Source organism: Nyctereutes procyonoides, unplaced genomic scaffold (assembly GCF_905146905.1).
Source record: "Nyctereutes procyonoides isolate TBG_1078 unplaced genomic scaffold, NYPRO_anot_genome, whole genome shotgun sequence".
In the NCBI taxonomy this organism is placed as follows: domain Eukaryota; kingdom Metazoa; phylum Chordata; class Mammalia; order Carnivora; family Canidae; genus Nyctereutes; species Nyctereutes procyonoides.
This window is the reverse complement of record NW_026575159.1, coordinates 2,544,704-2,570,311: the sequence shown is the minus strand read 5'-3', so window position 1 is coordinate 2,570,311 and position 25,608 is coordinate 2,544,704. Positions and strand designations below refer to the sequence as shown.

At 36.0% G+C, this 25,608-nt stretch overlaps 1 protein-coding gene across 4 annotated transcripts in view; it reads right to left on the bottom strand.

Moving 5' to 3' along the window:
* OXR1 (oxidation resistance 1) overlaps positions 1-25,608 on the bottom strand; it is a 365,376-nt gene that overhangs the window by 154,573 nt on the left and 185,195 nt on the right. The window contains exon 1 of one of the 4 annotated variants that reach the window (XM_055313917.1): positions 11,111-11,357. The exons of the other annotated variants lie outside the window; for them this stretch is intronic. Coding sequence (XP_055169892.1) covers positions 11,111-11,123 — 13 coding nt within the window. The 5' untranslated portion in view covers positions 11,124-11,357. Of the gene's footprint in view, positions 1-11,110; positions 11,358-25,608 lie in introns of those variants that run through there. 4 annotated transcript variants of the gene reach the window in all.

Here is a 25,608-nt window from a genome sequence, read left to right as displayed (position 1 = left end):
GGAAGGTTATGTTCTCATGGCTGGACAGGCTAATAAATGAGAGAGCTGGAGTTAAGACCCTCCATGATTTCATAGCATAACTGTTCTTCTCATTCAACAAGTTGGAATAATGCTTGGACAGTAATGGGTAAAATTAATGAAAATGGAGAGATAAGGATAGAAAGACTACTGCAATGTTCAGGTGAGAGACAATGAGGATGTGAAATGGCAGTGGGGATGGAAAGGAAAAGCTAATTTGACATTTTAGGAGAAGGGTATTTCAGACTTAGCAACTGGTTGTTAAGGAGAAAGAATGTTGGTATCATAGATTTCAATGCAGAATAGCAGTGCTACAGATAAAAATATGAAAAAGGTAGGAGAGAGTTTCTAGGGACAGTTGAGCATTATCGCTGGGGCGGGGGCGGGGGGGGGGGCGTTCAGGTGAAGACATTCAGGAGGCGCGACGGCTGGAGTGCTAGCAGGCACATTACAGACGAAAGCCTTGCCCCAGGATAGCAGAACAGATAGACCATATCTCTGGTCACTTTGTATGAGCATAAAGGTTTAGTTTGTCTAGATCATGTGGTTGTGTCCATGTTACCATCTGCTACACATAATTCCTTTTTTGATACAGAATGAATATATATATAGTCACTGAAATCATGGAAAACTTAGTTCTGATTACCTTATTATTTTCAAAGTTCCCCACAACTTAGGGAAACAAGGTTGAGGATTCTCTCTCATTCCATTGTAATTCTGCTGCTGCATTCATGGAACAAAAGGGTTTGATTCAGTGCTAATCTAATAATATGATATAAAGTAGCTAAGGAGTTTCGGAACAATTTACTCAAAATTTGGGCAGGGAGGAAATTTTCAACTAAAAGGAAATCGGAAGTACTGAGAAATAAAAGCACCAGACCTTATTTCTGGGAAGAAAGCTTTGGATCAAAATAGGGTTTTATGTTTACAAACATGGGAATCTGGTTTTCATATTTTTCTAAAAAGCAGTACTAAAAGAAATCTGCTAACTACATGATGTGGGACTCTAGATTTGTTAGGATCAAGCTGAAGACATGGAGATTTAGTTGGCCACAAATCCAATCCTATCCAACGGACATATGAGAAAGAAAAGAGGAGGGAGCCCTCAGGTGCATTTGATGGCATGATGTGTGACTAAGAGAAGTTATGGTTCCCTTGTCAGAGGAGATTTATAGTAGCCTGCCCAGTGCGGGGGAGCCACCCTGTGAGGGGGACACTGACAAACCAGAGAACCTAAGAAAGCAACCTGGCTGAAAGCCTTAGAGAAGGGCTGGAAAACTAGGAATGTTAGGCCTTGAGAAAAGGAAGGAGGTCTAGGTGGGAAAGAAATTATCATTCTCCTCACTAGTTGCCTTTACCAACTCTTGTCCTCCTACAATCTATTTTCTTTTCAATATCAAGAGCGGGCTCCTTATCAGGAATAAATAAAGTTATTCCTCTGATGACAATTCTCCAACGATATCTTGTAATTTAGAATAAAATAAAATCCAAGCTGCTTAGCATGACCTAGCCTCTGTTCTTTCCCTTGCAGTCTTCTCTAATACAGCCACGTGCCTTTTTTTTTTTTTTGCACCTAGATATTCCAAACTCACTGCCACTTCTGGGCCTCTGCAGATGCTGTTCCTTCTACCTGGCTTGCTGTCCCCTCGATCTTCAAAAGCTTGGTTTCTCCTCTTCAGTGCCATCTCCCTAGAGAAGACTGCCCTAAATACCTCTGGAGTCAGAGGGGTTCTGTTTCAAGTCCAGGTTCCTCCTCTTAGCATCATTCTGGCCTTGCCTCAGTATCTTCATCTGGAAGGTTTAATAGCTACTTGAGAGTTGCTATGAGAATCCAATGAAGCAAATCACAGAAAGCACTCTGAGCAGAGCCCTTAGCTTGCTCTTCTCATAGTAACTCATAAATATTAGTTATCATTATTATTTAATGTATCAATCATAACCTTAAATGATTCTATTTATTGGTATTTTTTCCTTATTTGTTGGCTATTTACCTACACAAGAATATGAGTTTTATCAGTGCAGATTTCTTGGTTTTCACTTACCCATTTTGAGTGCTTGTAATAGCACCAGGCTCACAGTAGGCACCCAATAATTTGTTGATATTTAATAGGGGAAGGACAATGTGGCAAAGCAGGAAAAAGTGGCTTTTCAGTAGCCTAAATTTTCCACCATTAGTGTCACCTTGGTCACTCCAGGGCCTCAGTTTACTCTTTAGTATGACTTTATAATAGGAGATTTGGCTTGTTAATTTTAGGATATGATGGGTGAAAAAATAAAGTGATGCATCATACAGCAGGGGGCAGCACTGTGCAAAAATGCACCAGTAGCTTGAAGACCTGGATTCCTCTCCTTTCAACAGAATAACTTATATTTAAATATTCCATCAAGCCATTACATCCTGCAAGATAAAAACAACAACAACAACAACAAAACCAGTGATACCCTTAGAGACATGATGTGTAAACTCTTTGTTTCCTGTAAAAATAGATTAAGGATTCAATACAAGGATTAAGAAAGACTCATTCTTGCCTTCTGATTTTATTTCCAAATGGGAAGCAGTTACTCATGGGACCTACAAGAATCAGATTTAAAAACTGTGGTGGTGGTGGAAGTAATAGCTACAGTTCCACTTTACTAGCTGTATGACTTGGGATGTTGGGAATAAGAGGTAAAAGGTAGCTTATCTATAATAATACTGTTTAATTCTCAGACCAACCCTATAACTTATAGATATTAAAACACCAAACAATGAGAGATTAGATAATTTGTCTAAGACCATGCAGCTCAGAAATCCAAACCGTGATAGAAGGTTTTAAACTATTATGTCAGATTGTAAGCAACTGCTTAGTTTGGGGTAACTGGCTGGCTTAGTTGGAAGAGTTTGTGGCTCTTGATCTTGGAGTTGTGAATTTGGGCTCCACACTGGGTGTAGAGATTACTTAAATAAATAGAGCAACTTAAAAAAATAAATACTTCACTCTTAAAAAAAAGAGATTGCTTGGTTTAAAAGTAAATGAGGGATTAGATGAATTTCTTGTAAATAAATGAAAACAAAGAAGCAAGAAATGTATTCCTCCTTTGCTTGAAAAGATAGATTATTAAATAAGAGATTCAGTGTTCAGGTAACACAGTATCTAGAAGTGCTGCCAAAAGTAACTCAAGATAGCTTAGGTGTCCTTCTGAGATCTATCTCATACCATCATCTTGCTTGCTTTTTTATTGAAGTTGTTTATATTTAGGACATGGTTCAGCTAGGCTTACCTTCATGGGTCCATCATTTTGAATAATTTCTTATCTAAATCAGTATCTTTGCTTTCTCTGTCCGCAGGCATTCTAGTACCTGTGTTATTGTTTTTGTTTTCCTCTTTTCCTCTGGCTTAAAGACACTGGTAATGCTCATCAGTTCATACATTAAGCTTTCCATCTAGAAGTGACATAAAAAGGAAATATATACCAGAAAGAGAAGGAAATGTGCAGAAGGGGATCCAGAGAGGTTTCACGAAGAGGAAGAGGTGAACAGCCAGGTAGTAGAGTTGATATAAATTCAGCAGCAGCCCTATATGTGTACACTCATTACACAGAAACCCACCAACGATCACACATGGACCTGTTTGGGCTTCTAAGAGAAGTATAGCCTGTTATTTGAGAACATTGTTTATTCAAAGTCCATCTTAAAAAAAAAAAAACAACTGTAAAGTTGTTTTGTATTTTCAAATTCAGCTATAGAAGCATGACAAGCAGGTTTTCCAGAATACTCCTGTGAACCTCCAGTGGGCCCAGAGTACTGCTTGGTATGTGTATGCTCTTTTCCTATTATGCACTCTCCCATTCTCCTAGAAGGGGATTTCACACCATTTCTTTTCTCCTAAAAAAGCCCTCATAAACTCCTTCCATCCATATTCTCAACTGATGATCTTGCTAATCGAATTTATTGAACAAAGTGAAGCATTCAGAGAACTTGCATAGACTCTCAGCGCCACGTCGTGCCTCCTACTGGCACCTGCACCCACTCACTCAGCTTTCTCATATGCCATTTTAAGCTCATTTAGCTCCCTCTCCCCTCACCTATTCAAAGAATCCTTCTGCAACTCTGATCTGCACATTGTCACATTTCCCCCTCCTTGCTGGATTATTCTCATTCACATAAAAACATGTGTTTATTTCTCCCATCCTAAAAAAGCCCTCTCTTGACCCAATTTACTCCATCAACGAGCACTCCCTTCTTCTGCACCCCTCTGCAGAAAGACTCCTTGAAATAATCTATATTTGGCATTTTTAATACTTCTATGTTCTTAAATCTGGTCCAGTTGGGCTTCCAGGCTGACTATTGCCCTGAAACTGTTCTTCTTCAAGTGTTCAAAGTTCTTGAGCTTCATAGAACCAATGGTCATCTCAATTCTCATTCAGCACCTTGACCTCTACACCTCCTTCCTCAAACACTTTCTTCGCTGGCTTCTGGGATATCACAATTTCCGTTTTTCTCCTACTGCACTGGTTGCTCCTTCTGTCTCTTTTGCCAGGTCTTCTTCTCCCCAAACTGGAGACACTTAGGCCTCAGTTCTTGGTCATCTATCCATGCTCACTCTTTTGGTGAGCTCATCATGGTCTCTGTTATCATCTACATATTGAAAACTCCCAAAGCTATATTTCCAGCATAGATTTCCCCTCAAAATCCCAGATTCATATAGCCAACCTGTGTATTCTCCACTTTTATCCCCTACTGGACATCTCAAAGTTAACATGTTCAGAAATAAACTCATGAATTCTCTGCAAATCCACTCTACCCTCAGATTTCCCATTTCACATAAGAGAAAATCCATTTGCTTGGGCCACAAACCTTGGAGGAATACTTAACTCATTTTATCTTTACTTTCTCTTTACTCTCTCAAACCCCACATCCTATCTATCAGGAAAATCTACTGGCTCTTAATTTAAAATATAAACAGAATGTAAGCACTTATTGGCATCACTACCATCTTGGTCTAAACCACCACCACTTCCCACCTGAATCACAGCAATAACTTCCTAACTGGTCTGTCTGCTTCTATTCTTGTTGGTTCAATGGTCTATTTTCTCCATTTCAGTTAGAATAAGTCTTTTAAATGTAAGTCAGATCTTGCTATTTCTTCACTCAAAATCATTCATTGCTTTTGTTTCACTCTGGGTAAGGGCTGTAGTCCAACAATCCAGAATAAAAGCTTCTAAGATGCTATATGTTGTGACACCCATTATCTCACCAAACTTATCTCCCATTTTTTCTCCCCTGTTCATTTCATTCCAATTACACTCACTTGTATGTTTCTGAAATACATAAAGCAAGCTCCTGCCTCTGGGCCTTTCTTTCTGTCTTTCTAGAATTCTATTTCCCCAGGTATTTGCATTGCCAGCCCCTCACCTCCTAAAAGTCTTTGCTCATCTTTGTTATCTTCTTAATGAGACTTACACTACTACTATTAAATAAAATCACAACACACCCTTTCCTGGCACTCCATCCATTTTCTTTACTCATTACCACTTATCACTTAATTTATTACACAGTTTACTTATTTATGATGTTCATTTTCTTATCTTTATCTACTTACACATAAGCTCCAAGAAGAACCAGATTACTATAATATGTAGAACAGTGAATAATGAGATAATGTAATTTTTTTAAACTAGACAGAAAATCAGGCAGAAAATATAACTTGTAATCAGGATAATAGGTATATAACCTAGTAAATTAGTTCAGACAAAAGCTGCCTGAGATGATAGGAGAAAAAAATGAATAAAGGAACATGTGATTTACTAGGCTGTTAAGAAATGGGGTGGGCTTGAAAAGTCCCATTAAAAGAAGAGATTTGGCTTGTTAACCTGTATTTTGGTAGATTTATCTAGAAGTAGCACTAAGAAACCCAGAGTCACCATCCACAACCCAAATGAATGACCGTTATTATAACAGACTTAAGATGATGATAATGATCTCCTTGGTTGAATCACAATTTTTAACACCAGGAAAGCATACCAAAAAAGTAGAGATGATGAAGAAATAAACATTACTCAAATTGGGTTTACGTGAATCTTCTACAACATGATGATTTGATTACATTTTGTCTCTTTATAATCTTAGTTTTAATTTTTATCAAAGTTTCATATGAACTAAAGAAGCCAACAGTTAGTTCTCTTGGGTTTCTTATAAGATAAAGCACTTCTTTTAATCTCTTTCTTTTTCCACTCCTCAGAGCCAACCTTGAACTCTCTCCATTCTGAGCTGCTCCAGCCTGGACTGCTGTTGTCAAGAATAGCTACCTTAGTGGAAATGCCCTACAGGAGATCCCCATCATTTCTCCCTTATGAGTATCTCTGGCTTCCTGTATTCTATACCTTTCTATTTTTTGCTTTATTTTCTTACATTGATGGAGCACCCAAAAAAGGGGGTATGGGAGGGAAATTTTAAAGACACGCAGGTACAAAAATGGCTTTATTCTACTCTTACATATTATTTATAATTTTAGTAAAACTTTTGGTAGAAAATAATTCACCATTGGAATTTTGAAGGCATACTCCATTGTCTTCCAGTTTCCTGTAGAGAAATTCTATACCATTCTGATTCTTGATCCAGTAAATAAATACGTCCTCCAGAAGATGTGAGGATCTTTGTCACAAGTTTTCTTAAGTTTCACGATAATATGCCTGGGTGTGGGTTTATTTTTATTCATTGTGGGATCCCTGGGTGGCGCAGCGGTTTGGCACCTGCCTTTGGCCCAGGCCGCGATCCTGGAGACCCAGGATTGAATCCCACATCGGGCTCCTGGTGCATGGAGCCTGCTTCTCCCTCTGCCTGTGTCTCTGCCTCTCTCTCTCTGTGACTATCATAAATAAATAAAAAATAAAATAAAATATTTTTATTCATTGTTCTTGGAACTGGGACCTTTCAGCTTGGAAACTCAAAGTCTTTCAGTTCTGGGGCATTTTTTTGAGTTATTTCTCTGGCTTTTCTCCACTCTATTTTTCCCCTTGTGTCTCTTTTTTCAAACTCTTATTTGGATAACAGACTTCCATGACTGGTCCTCTAATTTTCTTATTTATTTTTCTCTTCTTTTCATTTTTATCCTTTTGTTTTACTTTGGGGAAGATTTCCTTCAAAAAGCTTTGCTGAGTTTTTCATCTATGCGATCATATTAGAGCTTTTATTTTTTGTTTTGGAATATTCCTTCTTGCATCAGCCTATTTTGGTTTTATGGATACAAAATATTTGGTGGAGAATATTAATGATGGGGCACCCAGGTGGCTCAGTGGCTGAGTGTCTGCTTTTGACTCAGGACATGATCCCGAGGTCCTAGGATTGAGTCCCACATAGGGGGCTCCCTGCAGGGAGCCTACTTTTCCCCCTGCCTATGTCTCTGCCTCTCTCTGTGTGTCTCTCATGAATAAAGTCTTTAGAGAGAGAGAGAGAGAGAGAGAGAGAGAGAATATTAATGATGTTTTAGAAGACCCTCTTCCCTCTTATATCTTCTGTTCTTCCAAATATTTTTTTATGTGCATTTGGTTTGGTCAATATGCTCATATTGGAAGCTGTAACTTAAGAGTGCTTAAATTAAGAACTTAAGAGTGCTTACATTCTGGAATGCACCTCAACAGCTTTCCCATTTAAGAGGAGAACACGAAAAAAGCTTATTGGCAATGAGGCTTGCAGTCTGTACTCTTTACTGTAAGATTCTCTAGTGGAGCTGATTCATAGAATTCTTAATATCTATAACTTTAAGTCTTTTCTCTTGCATCAATATACTTTATAAACAGACTTTTTGTCTTATCTTTCTGACTCAATATCAGCAATTATCTTTTGAGAACCCTTTACTACAATTTGGCACTTCTTAACTAGTTTCTCTGTCTCCTAAGCTATCTGCTTTCCAGCTTCCAAAATTATTGCTATTATTTCCTTTTTTTTTCTTTGTCCTATGTTTCCTTCTTTTTAAAAAATCACTTTACTGTCATTTAAGTTGAGTATTGAAAAGAAACAAACTTTAATGGTTATATTTCATCTGCCATCTCTAACTGGAAGTCTTGCTACCAGGTATGATTTTAAGATGTTTCACGGGTTTACGAGAATCTAATTTACTATACATCTATAGATTTGATTTATTAGTCTTACAGGAGTTAAGTACCTAGGAAGTATTGGCTTATTGTATTTTAAGTTTGCCCCAGTAGGCATTTGTAGTGTTTGTTTAAAAAGTATAGTTTAAAATGTTTAAAGAAGCTTATTTAACGAGGTTTGTAAATGGGAATAAATCTCTTTTTTTGGGGGGGGGGGATAAATTTCAAGGGAACTTAATCTGTTAAATTTATGAGTTAATGGAATCAAGTAACTATGTTTTTATGCAAAAATACCTAGACTTAGAATTGTGCTTAAATCTTAAGAAAAACATGTGCTTTAAATAGTCTTTTCCACAAAACACAATCCTTTCTCCAAACTAAAAACCTAATTGATGAACTTGGAGGACATTATGCTAAGTGAAAAGTCAGAACAGAAGAGTAACTACTACATGATCCCACTTATATGAGCAATCCAAAATAGCCAAGCTCACAGAAGTAGAGTAGAGTGGTGCTTCTAGGGGCTTGGGAGAATTATTAGAGGGTAAGAAGTTTCAGTTATGCAACATGAGTAAGTTCTAAAGATCTACTGGGCAACATAATGTTCATAGTTAACAATAGTGTATTGTATACTAAAAAAAAATCTAAGAGGGTAGATCTTATGTTAAGTGTTCTTATCATAAGAATAAGTAAGTGAGAAAGGGGGAGAAAACTTGGAGGTGATGGGTATTTATGGGATAGATAGCCTCATGGATACATACTTACCCCTAAACTAACCAAGTTGTAAACACAAAAATATACTGCTTTTTGTATATCAATCATTACCGCAAAATAGTTTTTCGGTTTTTTTAAAAAATCCTAGTTGATGGGAATAAGAAAAAAAATAGCATATATAGAAGTCATAAAAGTAGAACTTTGTTTCAGTTTTGGCTGAGGACCTCAAGGTTAAAACTGTGAAGTAGGTACCAAATATCTCCATATCCTGAAAGTGATGCTAGGAGACTATAACATTGGTTTGGCCAGCATTGGCCCACCACACACCTAAAGAGTATGAAACAGTTGATATGAAAAATGCCAAAAAAGATCTTCTTTGGAGAAAGTGGTCAGTATATTGTGTTTCCACCCCCAGCCCCATATGGTTTGGGCAAGGACTAGGGATATCTTCCTCTACATATCAAACCAAGTGAGAGTCTTCAAAGGGACTAGAGAACCTAGCTGCAGCCAGCTGGCCAGAGAAAGAGAAGGAATCTGTGTAGGCATTGAGCTTCACTCCCACCAATGGCAAAGCAAAGTTGTCTATTTTGTGGAAAACAGATGCTATGGTAGGGTACTACCAAGATGCCACAGTAGCTAATTCTGTGGAATTGTTTTAAAGGGGGTCTCATGCAAAAGAAGCACCTAGTGAGCAAAAGGGTACTCCAGAGGACATCTGAGGTGCTGGCAGGTTAGAGTAATTATATGTAGTTAAGCATCCTCTGGCATAATTCTTACAACTGCATAGAAACCCATCCACTAGCTGAAATGAGTATTTTTTTAAATTTTTTTTTGAAATGAGTATTATAACAAAATAAGTCAAATAGCTTGTTTGGCTATGTTATTAGTATTAGTATCCATCAGAAAATGGTGCTCCCTTGTTATTTCATTGAGGAAAAACTTTGTTAGACTAGAAAGAAATAGAATATTGTTATATAGTTGCACATTACTTATTATTTTTCAACTATTACTAAAAGATCCCCTGGAAAAGTCAAAGGCCTCTACTTTTCTCTATTCTATCCCCATTTTCTCTAAGAAATTTCCTATTTGTTTCATGGCCGCTTTGTGACAAATTCCATAGAGTTCTCCAAATTCCCACTATATTATACATTAATGACTCCTTCATAAAATAAGCCTGTTAATCAAGTGATAAGCTTCAGCAGTTACTTCTAAAAACAGGAAATACATGTTGCTGTTTATTGCTTCATGAGCTTTTTTTCTACATTATAGAATGTACTGTTTTCCCTCCAACTTTGTCATTACACAACATTTTCCATAAATTTAATAAGGTATTTGGCTTTTTAAGATTAGCAAAGGCTAAGTTAAAATGTAAAAGACTATTTTTATTTAAAAATAAAAGTATTCTCCATTGTTGAATACTTACCATCAACAAGAAATTATAGAAAGCTTTATAATGGCAGAGACATTTCTATTTCATTCATCATGCTAGATAATCATAACACAGAATATATATGGAAAAGCAAATTACATTGTCCTCAGTTTTGCTACTTTTAGATGTCTCACAGAACAAGTTCCTGTTTTTAGCTTATTATTGACTTTTACTCTTATAGTTCCACACATTCTTGTCTTATGTAACTGTAGACAGTTTTTTTTTTTGTTTGTTATTTTTATTTCTTTTCAAGTGAGCTACCCTGAGTTTTGGCCAATATTTCTTTTTCTTTATATTAAAAATATGTCTTATTATGTTTTTTATCAATTATTTTTATAAATTCTCTGATAGCATTAGTCACTGGCTATACAAGGTGAAATTTTCTGATTTCTTTCCACACTAACAATTCTTTTAAGAATATTAATATTGTTATCTTATTGTGAATACATGTGACATTAAATATATTACAATTTCACTTTGTTCCTCTGTTCTAGTGTTTAGAATGAAAAAGACATTTGCTCCTAGAAGTTTCTACTAGTGAAATGAGAAACGTAAACAAGAAAAAAATCGAACAATAGAAATAAGATAAATGTTTTTAAGAGTTTTCTTTTAAAAGTTATACCACAGTATCACAATATTAGAGACAACTAACATAACTAGTGCTTTTTTCTTAAAGTCAAAGATTGGCAATTTCTAGTTACTTACTCCATAATTGGGTCACTATACAAATATCCATATCCACTGTTACTTGCATAAGATCCTATCATTTGGTTAATTTCCATATTTCACTAGCAGGACTAGCTTTCTTGCACCTAATGATTGATATTTCAAAGTAAATGAGAAATAGAAAAATAGAAAGGCATGATTACAGAAACTTACTTCTCAGCTTCATGGATATTGGACATATTTCCTTGGAATTCAGCCTTCTGCAGTGGTGGGTTGGTGACTTCTCTTTCAAGCATTCTTGCTATTTCACTGGGTTTATTTCCATCCTAAATTCTACATCTCCAAGTACAAAGTGTCTTTGAATAGCACCATTTTTTTCTCCATCTTTAGCAGATTATCAAAGTGAGAAGTCTACACCTTCCCACTTGTCTCCCTCTGACTAATTTTAAGAAGCTTTTAGAGCTGGGTAAGACAGTGGTAGCCAAAAGAATGAAGAAACAAGTATGTGTTTTAGGTTCAAAAGAGCAAGTTACTCATTTACTCAAGGAATGTTCTGGGAAATATTTAGCTCCTAAAATTAAACATTTAGAGGGCTTCAATGATATTACATTTTCTGAAATCAGAAATACATTGCTTCATCAAAAAACTGAAAGATACAATTTTTACAGACAATAACAAGTGTTGACGAGGGTATAGAGAAATTTGAACCCTAGTGCCCTGTATGTAGGACAGTGAAATGATGCAATCACTATGGAAAACAATGGGGGGGGGTTTCTCATAAAGTTAAAAATGGAACTACCAAAAGATCCAGAAATACTACTACTATATCTACATATACAAGGATTGAAAAGAAGGTCCCAAAGAGATATCTGCACACTCACATTCAAGTAGCACTTGAATAGACAAGAGTTAGAAGCAACCCAATGGCCACTAATTGATAAATAGATAAATGAAATGCAGTATGTACCTACAGTAGAATAATATTCAGTCTTAAAAAGGAAGGAAATCTTGTCACATGCTCCAATATGGATGAACCTTGAGAACTTTACGCTAATAAGCATACGGGCTTTTATTTTCACTAATAAGTGAAATAAGCTAGTCACAAAAAGACAAATACTGTATGATTCCAGTTGTATAAACAATCTTAAGTAGTCTGATTCAAAGAACAGAAAGTAGAATGACAGTTACCAAAGGCCAGCATTAAGGGGACAAGAGGAAATGGGAAAAAGTTACTTTTATGGGTGTAACATTTTTGACATGCAAGATGAAAAAGTTCTGAGAATTTTAATGCAAATATTTTTAACACTATTGAATTGTACACTTAGAAGTGGTTAAGATGGTTTAAAAAAAAGATAATTGGAATGAACCTTATTTAAAATATTCTCAGTGTATCATTCTGTGTATTTAGAGTGACAGCTGCCAGTCATACACAAGAAGAAAATGCTGGTCATCAGTATAAGTTGAATCACAAACAGTGATTATATGCAGCTGGCTGGAAGTACATGGTCAGTTGGAATGCACACGCTTCCACTGTAGGCCTAGGATGACACCAGAATCTGGGTGCTGCCAGAAGACTAGTGAAACTTTTTTTTTTTTAATTTTTTTTATTTATTTACGATAGTCATACAGAGAGAGAGAGGCAGAGACACAGGCGGAGGGAGAAACAGGCTCCATGCACCGGGAGCCTGACGTGGGATTCGATCCCGGGTCTCCAGGATCGCGCCCTGGGCCAAAGTCAGGCGCCAAACTGCTGCGCCACCCAGGGATCCCAAGACTAGTGAAATTTTTTGGAGTTTTAACCCATCATTGTTACCCTAAACCTCAAGGAATTGAAGAAATACACACTTATTAATGCTAAATTATATGAAATCAAGAAGATACAGCACTGTGATAAAAAATATGGGCCCAGAGCTTGTTTCAGAGTGTGAAATCTTAACAACGCCCCCTCTCTTAGTAGAGACAGTGTGACTTTGGACAAATTACTTTTTCTCTCATCCATTTAGTGAAAATGTTGTAATTACTTTGTGGGGTTCTCATGAGCAGTACAGCAGATGAATCATGTAAATGCTTACGATAGCACCTGGCATATAATAAACACTGAAATCTTGGCTATTGTCATATCTCCTCCCATCCCCTCTCTCTATCTTTCCTTCTCTCCCCTTTTCCGTAAGAGATACCTGAAGCTTAGAGATTTTCTTTTCAATATTCTGAGTGGGAAAATAAATCAAAATGTTTTAGTGAGTCTCTAAAATCATATTTTATGATTACTTTGATTTGTAGATTACTTGGTTTCTTCAAATAATAAGGTATTAAGTATTCAAATATTAATGGTATTCATCTTTACCATTGTTACTTTCAAACTCTATGATATTCTATGAAGTTGCAAGAGAATGTTGGCATCACCTTGCAGTAATGGAAAGAATACTAAATTTGGAGTAATAAATTTGTTGATTCTAGCTGTGTTACGCTGGACACATGTGAACTTTACATTTTGGGTCAGTCTCCTCATATAGAAAATTAGATCAATTTCTATTGAAATCCTGAAGTAGGGGCACCTAAGTGGCTCAGGAGTTGGCTGTCTGAATTTGGCTCGGGTTGTAATCCCATGGCCTGGATCTAGTCTAGCATCAGGCTCCCTGGGTGGGGGGGGCTGCTTCTCCCTCTGCCTAGGTCTCTGCCTCTTTCTCTCTGTGTCTCTCATGAATAAATAAATAAAATCTTAAAGAAATCTTGCAAGTAAATGTGATCAATTGTGATCATCCTTACAAAAAAACTACAAACCCTAATAAGTTCTTTGGAGTTATTTGATAATTAAAATGTATGATTGGATTAAGAATGATTTATCTCCCTATCTATCTAAATGATGTATATTACTGGTAACTGTTCATTGTGGAGTCACTGTCTAGGGCAAAAAACCGTTAAGCCAATTACATGCAGATTCACTTTTATGGGTGAAAATAGTATTTCTTGCCTGGTACATGGATCTAAATACAAACCCAGGTAGACCGTTAATTGCTTAACCCAGCAACCTGGCTTTGGAACAGGCTGTTCTAAGATTTCTATTCTGGTCACTGCTTCTTCCAGATTCCTAACAATCGCTGGGCCTTTCAAACACAGACTGAAATTACATTTTGAAGGATTTTATTAAGTAGTGATTTTTCTTCCTATTTTCATTATGGAAATAGATGCCACATAGAGATGGAGGGTCCATTCGTTGTATAAGTAAGCTATGTCTACTTAATAACCTTCCCCTAATATTAATAAGTCAGGAAAATAGTCACTCAGACATAATGTTCAGTTGTAGATATCAACAAAGTCATCAAGTGGGATTACAGAAGGGTAACATAAACATTGCTAATATCTGAGTGTTTTTTTCTGTGCCGAACAATTCTAAGCAATTTACATGGATTATTCAACTTAATCTTTATAAAAATTTTGAGGCAGATATGTGGTATTCATATGATTCTTAAGAAAACTGAGGTAGAGAGAAATATATAGAAATTTGCCTAAGGTCACACAACTAGTAAATGATTGAACCAAGATTTGAGCTCAGTCTGTTCTGACTCCAAAGCCAACAAACTTAGCCATAAAGCTTTATTTTTTTTTTAATTTTTAAATTTTTTTAAAGATTTTATTTATTCATGAGAGAGACACACACACAGAGAGAGGCAGAGACATAGGCAGAGGGAGAAGCAGGCTCCATGTAGGGAGCCCAAAGTGGGACTCGATCCTGGACTCCAGGATCACACCCTGAGCTGAAGGCAGACACTCAACCACTGAGCCACCCAGGCATCCCAGCCATAAAGCTTTATAACATTCTTCCCTGAGTACTCAAAGATAACCAGACATATAAAAATAGTCACCTACTTCTCCCACTTTGGCCTAAGCTTTTCTATTTATTTAAGTAGAGGCAGGGAATCCCTGGGTGGCTCAGCGGCTTACTGCCTGCCTTTGGCCCAGAGCGTGACCCTGGAGTCCTGGGATCAAGTCCTGCATTGGGCTCCCTGTGTGGAGCCTGCTTCTCCCTCTGCCTATATCTCTGCCTCTCTCTGTCTCTCTCATGAATAAATAAATAAAATCTTAAAGAAAAATAAGTAGAGGCTGGCAGGCTTGGGAGGCAGGAAGGCCAATGCTAACTCTAGTCTTAGGGAAGATGGAAGGATACATAGGGGAACCAGAATTCTGAGGCATTTCAAGTGTCAAAGAACAGCAATTATAGGATGTGAGACAGAAAGGGATGAGTTTCACATGGTTACTATATAACCAACCCAGCCATAAACAGGAAATTGCAGCAAAAGGGAAGCAGCGAGCCAGAAATGTCTGACCAAGCCGGGAACCCAGAGAAAGCTAAAAAATTCAGGAATAAAAATAGTCATGGCTAGGGACAGGCAAAGGCAACCAAGAATTTTAGGAGCTAGAAGAGGTAGTCATGTCAGCAATATAGGACGTGGCATTTATTGAAGGACGGTTTGCTATATTTTCTTCCTATACATGAAGAGGGTTGAGAAGATTATCTAGGTTTTAACTAAAGTCAAATGAAGTGGTTGATAGTTGGAATAGGATAGAGAATAAACAGGAAGATGGAACAACCTTGATGATAAGAACAATGCAAACACCACTGAGCTGATGAATGTGTAATCAGAGGTGCTAAGTATTTTACTAATCAATGAATTTAGTTCTCAGAGTCCGGAATTCAGATGCAAGTGGGATGATGAATTTAACCTATGTTATGAATTAATGATTGATCTATTTACAACCACATTAAATTTGTGTTTTCCTTCCTGTTTTCCTGTCATATTTTTACAATTATACATATGTATAATTATACATCATTCATAAGTACATTCATAAGTTATACATATAGATACATACATACACACATACATAGAGAGTATACAGAATCAGTTTTTAATTCCTTAAAATGTTGATAAGGAAGCTATGCTGGTCATGAGAAGAACTATGATTTACATCCCTGAACCATACTGAACTAGGTATATCCTATATATGAACTTTGCAAAGCAAAGTTCAGAAAACTTTTATTAGAGTTACCACGTATGCATATCTATGTTAACTTGCAACATTAACTAGCAGGAAAATTATTTTATCAATCTATGTATTTCTGCTTTAGGAAATTATGCTGTATCAGTCAGTATAGCCAGGAGACAGAACAGAATATAAAGAACAGGGACCCCTGGGTGGTTTGGTGGTTGAGCATCTGCCTTTGGCTCACGGTGTGATCCTAGGGTCCTAGGATCAAGTCCCGCATCAGGCTCCCTGAGCAGAGCCTGCTTCTCCCTCTGCCTATGTCTCTGCCTCTCTCTCTGTCTCTCATGAATACAATAAATAAAACCTTAAAAAAAACACACACACAGTTTATGTATAAAGTAGGTAACTAATACCAAGTCATCACAAAGATGGCAACTGTAGGAAGCAGCTACTAACTCTAGGGCTGGGGAACAAAAGAAAGCAGATGGAATTTTTAAACTTAGGAATTTAGAGAAGGGTGGCTCCTGGAATGAACCCTAGTTGCTAAAGTAAGGAAAGGTAGCTGGATAAATACAGAAATGTCAAGCAGAGGTCTTGTCTCTTCCAACTTTGCAGTCGCCTTCTGGCGCCCTCTATGGACAGAGCCTAAAAGTCAGCAGCAGGCAAAGCAGAAACTGCTCTCAAGAGACCCAGCCTAGCCTCACAAAGTTGAATTCAGAGAGTGGGTTTGGATCTGAGAGATAATAACTTAAAAACAGGCAGATGTAGAAATATATTCAGTGTGATTCATTATTTAATAAAGGAAATAATGTAATTTAATTGTCCAAGTGATTAGTTCAGAATATCTGCAGATAATTATTTCAAGCTAAAATTGTAAAAATATATTTTTTAAAGATTTTATTTATTCATGATAGACACAGAGAGAGAGGTAGAGGCACAGGCAGAGGGAAAAGCAGGTTCTCTCTGGGGAGCCTGATGTGTGACTTGATTCCAGGACCCCAGATCATGACCTGAGCAGAAGGCAGATGCTCAACCACTAAACCACCCAAGCACCCCACATTATAAAAACATTTCATATATTTAATAATTTTCTGGATAATACTATGAATTTTTCTAAGTAAAAATTAAAAAGTATTCCCTTAAAATATGAAGAAGCAAATTTACACGGAAGAAACTCTATATAAAATATACATGAACGTTTCATTCGTATATGCAAGATGAGTATATAAATATATATATATAAATTTTTAAAGACTGTTTTGGTTTAAATTTATTGCAGTTCTACCAACCTGAAATACGATTTTAATTTGTGAAATGTCTGCAATATTATTTATTTATTTATTTATTTATTTATTTATTTATTTATTTATGACTGTATTTATTTATTCATGAGAGAGACAGAGAGGCAGAGACACAGGCAGAGGTAGAAATGGGCTCCTGGCAGGGAGCCGGATGAGGGACTCCATCCTCGGACCTGGGATCACGACCTGAACCTAAGGCAGTTGCTCAACCGCTGAGCCACCTAGGTGTCCCTACAGTTTATTTATTTATTTATTTATTTATTTATTTATTTATTTATTTATTTATTTATTTATTTTTATTTATGATTTTATTTATTTATTCATAAGACACACACACACACACACACACACAGAGCGAGAGAGGCAGAGACACAGGCAGAGGGAGAAGCAGGCTCCATGCAGCAGCCTGACGTGGGACTCGATCCCAGGTCTCCAGGATCACGCCCTGGGCTGAAGGCAGCGCTAAACCGCTGCGCCACCATGGCTGCCCCATACAGTATTATTTAAATAGCATGAACATCCTGTCTAAATATAAAGTTGTCTACTTGCTTAATGTAAGAATTTCCTTTCTAATGTTATAATATATGACTAATCCTTATGACCATTACTTTACAGAACAAATAATTTAAATAGCATCCAAGAGACGTACCCAATAGACCCTCAATAAACTGTTTAAGTAGACCATTGAATATTATTAAATATAATATAACTTAATTATATAATTTAAAAATATAACTTTAATTATGTTTATTAGAATATAATAATTTGTTAGAAAAACACATATACATTTTAGAAAATTTAGAAGATACAGAGAAAGTAGAAGAAAAAATAACCTTACCCATCCAAGAAAATCATATTAATATTTCAGTGCATTTATTTTTGAGATATCTTTCAATTTTTAAAATTGGTGATCAAATTCTACGTGCAAAGTTATATCCAGCTTTTTTATTATAAATGTTTTTTTTCTGTGATACTAAAACTTCCTGTAAAAATAACCTATAAAGACTTTTTACTATTCTTTGAATAGATGAACCATAATTTCATTAAATGGCATTGTTCTAAAAATGTTACAATTTCAAAAAACAGCATTTCAGGTTGTTTCTGGTGGTGATAGTGATGGTGATGGTGGTGGCTGTATGTGCGTGTTATAAACAATACAAAATCTTTATCTCCTCTGTCCATCTCTCAGCTACCATTATTGGTTGTTAAAATGTTTGCTGCTCTTTTCTAATTTGCTGTTTTTAATCTGCCATGGACTTGGAAATCATATAATCAGATATGTTAGGATTTTATCTAAATTCAGAGTTAATGTGCTTTGAAATGAGAATCTGAAATCTCTCCTGAGAAAATTGCATGAGTTTTGGCACATAAATAAATGAGGTATCATTTATTATAGCAATTCAATACCTGTTCATTTTTAAAAACATATATTCTTCAAGATTCTTGGCTGAATCAAGTTGGTTGGTATTATTAAACCAAAATTAAATGTAAGCAGGTGTCATTAAATGAGATAATTATAGCATCTCATAGGTTATACCTATATCCCCTTAACCTCCTTTACTGACTCAGTCAGGCACATGAGAGTTTATATTTGTATTAAGACAAGGGATGAATAAATGACCAAAATAACAGAATTTAATGTAGACATGAAAACATTGCTGGTACATATGAAATCATACTTAGGCTCATCAGTCATAGAAGGTCTACAAATGTCCTTTTTCAAGTGAGGCAACTTTAATTTATTTAATTATAATAATGCTAGCAAGGGTGATATGGAAGAGATTAGCAGAACAAGCTGGAGAAATTTTCAATATCCTTTGTGGAAAGTAACTTAGCAATAAAGATCTAGAGCCTTTAAAATTTTCTTACCTTCTGATTTAATTTCATTTTTAAGATTCTATTCTAGTAATTCAAAATGCAGACAAAAATTTATTCACAAAGATGTTCACAGTTACACTATTAATACCAACAAAGACTGGAAACTTTAAGTATCTAGTACTAGCAACAGAATAAACTTTGATACTTCTGTAGGTTAAATTAATGCAAACATAAAACTGATATTTAGTATCCATTTTAATGATGTGAGAAAATTGTATAGTATTAGCTTTAAAAATGTAAAACTGTGTCCAATTACATGAGTAAAAAGAAAACTCTCAGAGAGAAAAGCCATAAAGGAAATTCACCAAACTCTTGACAATGGTTATCTCTGGCTAGTGAAATTATGGTTGATTGTTAACTTCTTTATGTTTTTCTGTATTTTCTAAACTTTCAAAAGTGTGCATTTTTAGAGATGAGAAATAAAGAGTGCATATTATAATTATTTTTAAATGCTGGATTCTATAACCCATGGTAACTTAAGTAAAAATGTTATTTTCATGTACACAAATCTTATATTCTGTTCATGTTAGTTTATATTTGGACAACTTGGTACACTAACTGAGAGAATTGGACAGATGCATCATTTCAGCTTTGGTGGACAGAGAGTTATACAGTTCTTTTCTCCTGAGGCTCTGTGGGAGAGCCTGCTGGTTTTCTCCTTATTATACGTATTCATCTTCCATATATAGAGAGGGTTTATCTGGGCACTAGACTGTCCAGATACTAGTTTTTGGCCAATAAGAAATGGATAGAAGCAATGTGATGACTTTTGGGCCATGCTCCTACAAAGAAAGTTCTATAACTTTCTTTCTTTTCCTTTCTTTTCACTGGTTAAAATGTAGATCTTACAGTGGAACACTAAAGTACATTTTTGGACCAAAGGATGGGAGATGAATATTAAGGATGCCAGAGAACAAGAATAAGTCTCTACTGTTGACACTGAAAAACCTGCCCAGGACTGCTTACGCTCAAGACTGTTATATGGGGCAAAAATAAAATCTTTTGGCCTTTATTATAATAGCCAAATTAGTATCCTAACTAATCTGCTGTTCTATCTGGCAGAAGCAGCTGGATTTGGTTGATTACTTTTAGAAGATTAGCTCACCATTAATTACACACAAACTAAAATCACTATATTTAGTAGCCATTGCCCAACATTTAAATAGCTAATCTTAAATAACCCATTCTATAGGGCAATTAATATAGCTATTTGAGAGTGCAGAGTGCCGTGCTACTTGAAACCAGATGTCCCAGAAGCCATCTAAGGTTCTCCTAAGAATGATTTTTTTTTTGAATTAAAATTCACTCATTATATGCCATATGGCTCAGACTCAGTTGCTGGAGAAGATTCAAAATATTTATTGGGATGATGTTGGGAGCACTTTCAGCCACATGACTTTCTATACCAGTGCTGAATTGAGAATCAGACTCTCAAGCTGTTCACAATAGAATGTTAGAAACTTCAGATCTGACATCTTCAGTATAAAGAAACTTTGTTTTACTTTATATTGTAGAATGCAATGGGATGGTCCTTTCTTAGAGAACGAAATCTTGAATTAACAACAGAATATTGTTTAAGCACTGAAAATGGCTTTATTTGAAAGACTAACCGATGAATCTATTCTAGATTCTCCAAATCATGTCTCACATTAGATCAAAACATCAGAAAACAAAATAAGTATATAAAATGTTAGTATTTCCCTGGTGTTTCTGGCCTAATCTAAGAGTCATCATTGTATATATTATCTCCATAAAACACTGTTTCTTTTTTCTTTCTCTTTTCCCCTTCCTCCTCCTCCTCCTCCTTCTTCTGACAACACTTACTTTAATAAACTCTTCTTTGAATTTAATTTTTAGAAGTATAACTCTTCAAGCTTCCTTTATTTCATTTTTTTAAGATTTTATTTATTTATTCATGAGAGACATGGGGGGGGGGCGGGCAGAGACACAAACACAGGGAGAAGCAGGCTGCCCACAAGGAGCCCAATATGAGACTAGATCCCAAGTCCCTGGATCACGCCCTGAGCCGAAGGCAGACGCTCAACCGCTGAGCCACCCAGGAGTCTCACTTCCTTTCTTTCAAATATATATCTCAGATATACATCTAAAACCTAAAGTTTCCCATTTAGTCACAGCTATTCTGGTGGATATCTGCCCCCTTTTTTTCAGACACCTAGCATATATTCCTCTTCCTCTTCATGACAGCACCCTACTCCAATATAACCTATGTGCGTCAAGGGTAACTGACTTGACCTCCAAATGAAAAGTAGAATCTATGGCTCAGGCCTAAGGTAATTGGCATAACCCCATACCCAGACCACATTTACTGAGATAAGAATGGGCAAGTGCTCTAAGTTGATTCATTTAGGCCAAAACTCTGGATTTTTGTTTGAGAGTAGGAAAAATGGCTTTCTTCTTTGCTGAGCATGAGTGAGAGAGCCTGTGTGAGATACAGGCTATCAAACATTTATAATAGATTGTTACCTATGTCAGACTGGACATCTTAATCACCAAGAAACCTGAATGCTAACAAGGTAGTCATCTTGGGACCCTGAATTAGGAAGCCTGCACAGAATGGAGTTAGCACTAATGCAGAGGCAAGAAATAGATCATGAGTATAGGTCTTTCATCATTTAAGTGATGATAGATAGATCAAGTCTGATCTTGTCAAGCTTATCCTTGATTTCAATCACCTCTGCCTACTAATTTATTTTATTGTTAAAATTAATTTGAAATTTTCTTTTGCTTGTAACCAAAAGCATTCTTTTTTTTTTCTTATTAACTCAATGATTATTTTATTAGATCAGGCATGGTTTGGGTAAAGACCTTCTGTTTTTTTTTTTTTATATAAATTAATTTTTATTGGTGTTCAATTTACCAACATACAGAATAACACCCAGTGCTCATCCCATCAAGTGTAAAGCATTCTGATAGCAAGAAATTGATATAAATTTAGGGTTTAACTCCAACACCAATTTCCTCTCACATTCCTGATAATGCCAATTCCCTCTCTTGAAGGTGGTCCCTGGTTTTTGAACTTAATTACACCACCTTATAGTATGTTTAATTTCATAAAACTCTGCAGACTTTTCTTGCTTTGCAAGGGATGGTGGTGAGAAAGAAACCTACATTGATTCTCTGCCTAGGGGTATTCTGATGGCTCTAGTCAGCTGAATATCTGACTCTTGGTTTCACCCCAGGTCATGATCCCATAGGTCATGGATGGAGCCCCACATGGGCTCCACACTCAGTGGGGAGTCTGCTTGAGGATTCTCTCCCTCTGCCCCTTCTCTGAGTTGCAAGTGCACACTCATGTGTGTGTATGTTCTCTCTCTCTTTCCCTAAAATACATAAAGAAATCTTTAAAAAAAATGTTCTGTTTTGTCTGACATTTAATGTGTATGTTTTATTTAATTGTCAAAACTGAGAAAGTAGAGTTTCCACTAATATATAAAGAAAATGAGGCTCAGAGAAGGTAAGATTCTCAAGGTCACAGAGCAGGTAACTCAGCTGCTCATACTTGAATCTCTAAAACTCAATCTCTATTATACTAGATTGCTTTAGATGAGTAACAAATTCCAAAAAATAATAACAAGCCCATGGAGATACCATTTAATACGTAAATGGAACAGTGGTCACTGCCTGCTGCTCTAAATTTGTATAACATTTTAAGAACTAAAATTCTGTTTAGGAAAAATTGGGCATTTCCCAGATCATTTAGAAACAATTTCAATATCTCCAAAATACGGCAGGTATCACTGACTCCTAAAAAGAGAAAAACATGAATGTGCTAATTTGAACAGTCTGACAACTAGAAATTATTTTCCTTGATCTTTATCTTCAGTAGGCACCACATGTTTCAAATGATTCTTTACTGAAAAGCTATTTTCAAATTTCTTCCCCATCTCTGTAAGCTAGGCCTCACAGTCCAAATCTATCTTGGCCATTCTTCTGCTTTCATACTGTAATTTCTCCTTTGATTTTTTGGCAACTTCCTATTCCATAATAACCTCCTTCCTCTGTGGGTGGAGGCCAGCTTCTTTGTCTACTTTTATATTGTCTCTTGCTAGCATGCACTGGGGGTTACATTTCATACCTTTTCTCTCAACATTCATTTAACTCCTCATTTTAAATTTTCACTCCTCTCCTTTCTCTAAATCTCTACTCTGTCAGCCAGCCTCACTCCTAATTGCTCATGTTGCTATACCTCTTGGAGCTACTGCACAGATAGCAAAATCATATTTAAACCTCTTGGTAATCATTAACTGATCATTTCAAATCGATCTCTTGGCAATACAGAAAATACAAAGCTACTGGCTCTGGACTTCCAGGTCTACATACACTAGAAATATCAAGGGGCAAAAATCTCAAATCTGGAGATGCAGACACAGTGGAAATGGCATTACTGGTTTTTCTGAAGCTCAAAATTAGACAACACAAGGAAGCACTAGGGGATCCTGTTAGACGCACTGTTCACGTCAGAGTGGGTGTTCAAACGTTCAAACATATCACGGCCAAGGGGTCGAACTCAGATCAAACCATCAAAGCCACACCATGAGGGTGACTGACAGGAAAAGCACTGGTTGTGAAAATTATATAAGCCCACATTCAGCTGTAACATGTTCTGGTTATTTCAAAGCATTTGTACCTAGTGATATAAATAATCTATTTACCTTGGAAAAACAGCTACCACACAGACATTTCATATCTGATTCCATGAGGGGAGAACACTTAACAGGCTACAAATATTTCACAAGGTTTTACAGTGTTTCTGGGTTTCATAGCAGTTTGGGATTAATTTAAATGGGCACTGTCAAACTCTTTACACTATTTTAGAAAGAGTTTATTTATCCTTGCTGGGTAGGAGCTTGTATACATCTCAGGAAATGCAGAAATGGGTATTTAGTATGAAATGGCCTTTTTAAACTAGTTTTTAATTTTCAAAACTTATTTATTTATTTATTTATTTATTTATTTATTTATTTATTTATTTATTTTACTATCTGTGAAAAAGGGGGGAAACAGTCAATCTCAGTTGACTGGATTGTGAATTGACAATCATTTGGTGAACAATTTGGCAGTATATGTAATAATTCTCTAAAATTGTGAGTAGAATACTTGCACTTGGCATTTCTACTTTTATGAATTTATCCAAATAGTAATAAGGAAGAAAGGTATAGGTTTCTTTGTCTGAATGTTGATTATGACACTACTATACACAAAAATGAACAAACAGAAAACCGGACAAGTCTGATGATAGAGGATCTACTGAGTAGGTTGTGATATATCTATACTGTAGAATACTATATAGTCATTGAAAATCCATTTATTGGCCCAAAAAGATATAGAGGATAAGTTAGGTTAAAGAAGTACTGAGTATACTCTGGTGGCTCAGTTAGTTGAGTTTCTGACTCTTGGTTTCAGTTCAGGGCATGATCTCAGGGTCTTGGGGTTGACCCCACATCAGGCTTTGAGCTCAGTGTGGAGTCTACTTGTCCCTCTTCCTCCCTCTCTACAGCTCCCTCAAACAAACAAACAAACAAATAAATAAATAAAAATAAATAAATAAAATGAGTATATACTCTGTGATTGGCACATTTTCAATGCTGGAACAACATTAGGGAGCAACAGATCACAGCACATTCCAGCCCTTGCAGAGCACATACTCCGGTGCTTACATTAGAACCATATAGTACCAACCTGTTTTGTCAATGTGTCTACATAGTTTGCACATAGTTTAGAAAGCTGGCAAATCACATTTAAAATTGTTCTCTCTAGAGAATGCGTTTGTTTCATTTCTTCTATTTTAAAAACTATCTTCTAGTATTTTGTACAATGAACAAATAATGTTTTCATTTTAAAATGCTTGATGTACAACAGTCAGAAAGAATGAAAAATTAGTGAAAGGAAGCAATGAGAAAAGATTTTCTAACATACAGGAAGCAAACCACTTCTTATAATTCAGATATATTTCATTTCTAAAAATTATGGCTACTATTAGACCTCAAAGACAAAAGAAAAAGAAACACTAGGCAGGACAACTATTTTAATAGATGCTAGCCACTCTTTTTACCAAAACAATTCAGGAGGAAAAAAATTATATCTCTTTTAGTCTTATCTGCTACAGCTCTATATTTTATCATCCCTTAGTGTAGTCTCAGGATTATAACTTTTCTGTAGGGTCCAGAGGTCAGAGGCCAGAAGGTTTCACGGAAAATGCAGATTTGAGATATATAAAATGATGCAGGATAAGAAAAGGAATATAATTTATTGTGGACCTGATGAGTTATAAGTGAAGGATTTCATACTTGGAGCTTTAAATACCTCCTCATTTATTTATCATAATTCCCAAGAGGTAGGTGTTCTCCATTTGTCACACATGAAGAAATTGGAGAAGGTTAGCACATTCATGCAGGAAGGAAGGAAACAAAATCTGAATTCAAATCTGGGTCAAAATTAGTCCTTCTTTCATTAACTTGATTGGCAGAGAAAACAAGATATATAAAGTCAATGACCTAAAAAGTCAAGGAATTTTAGGTCAGGAAA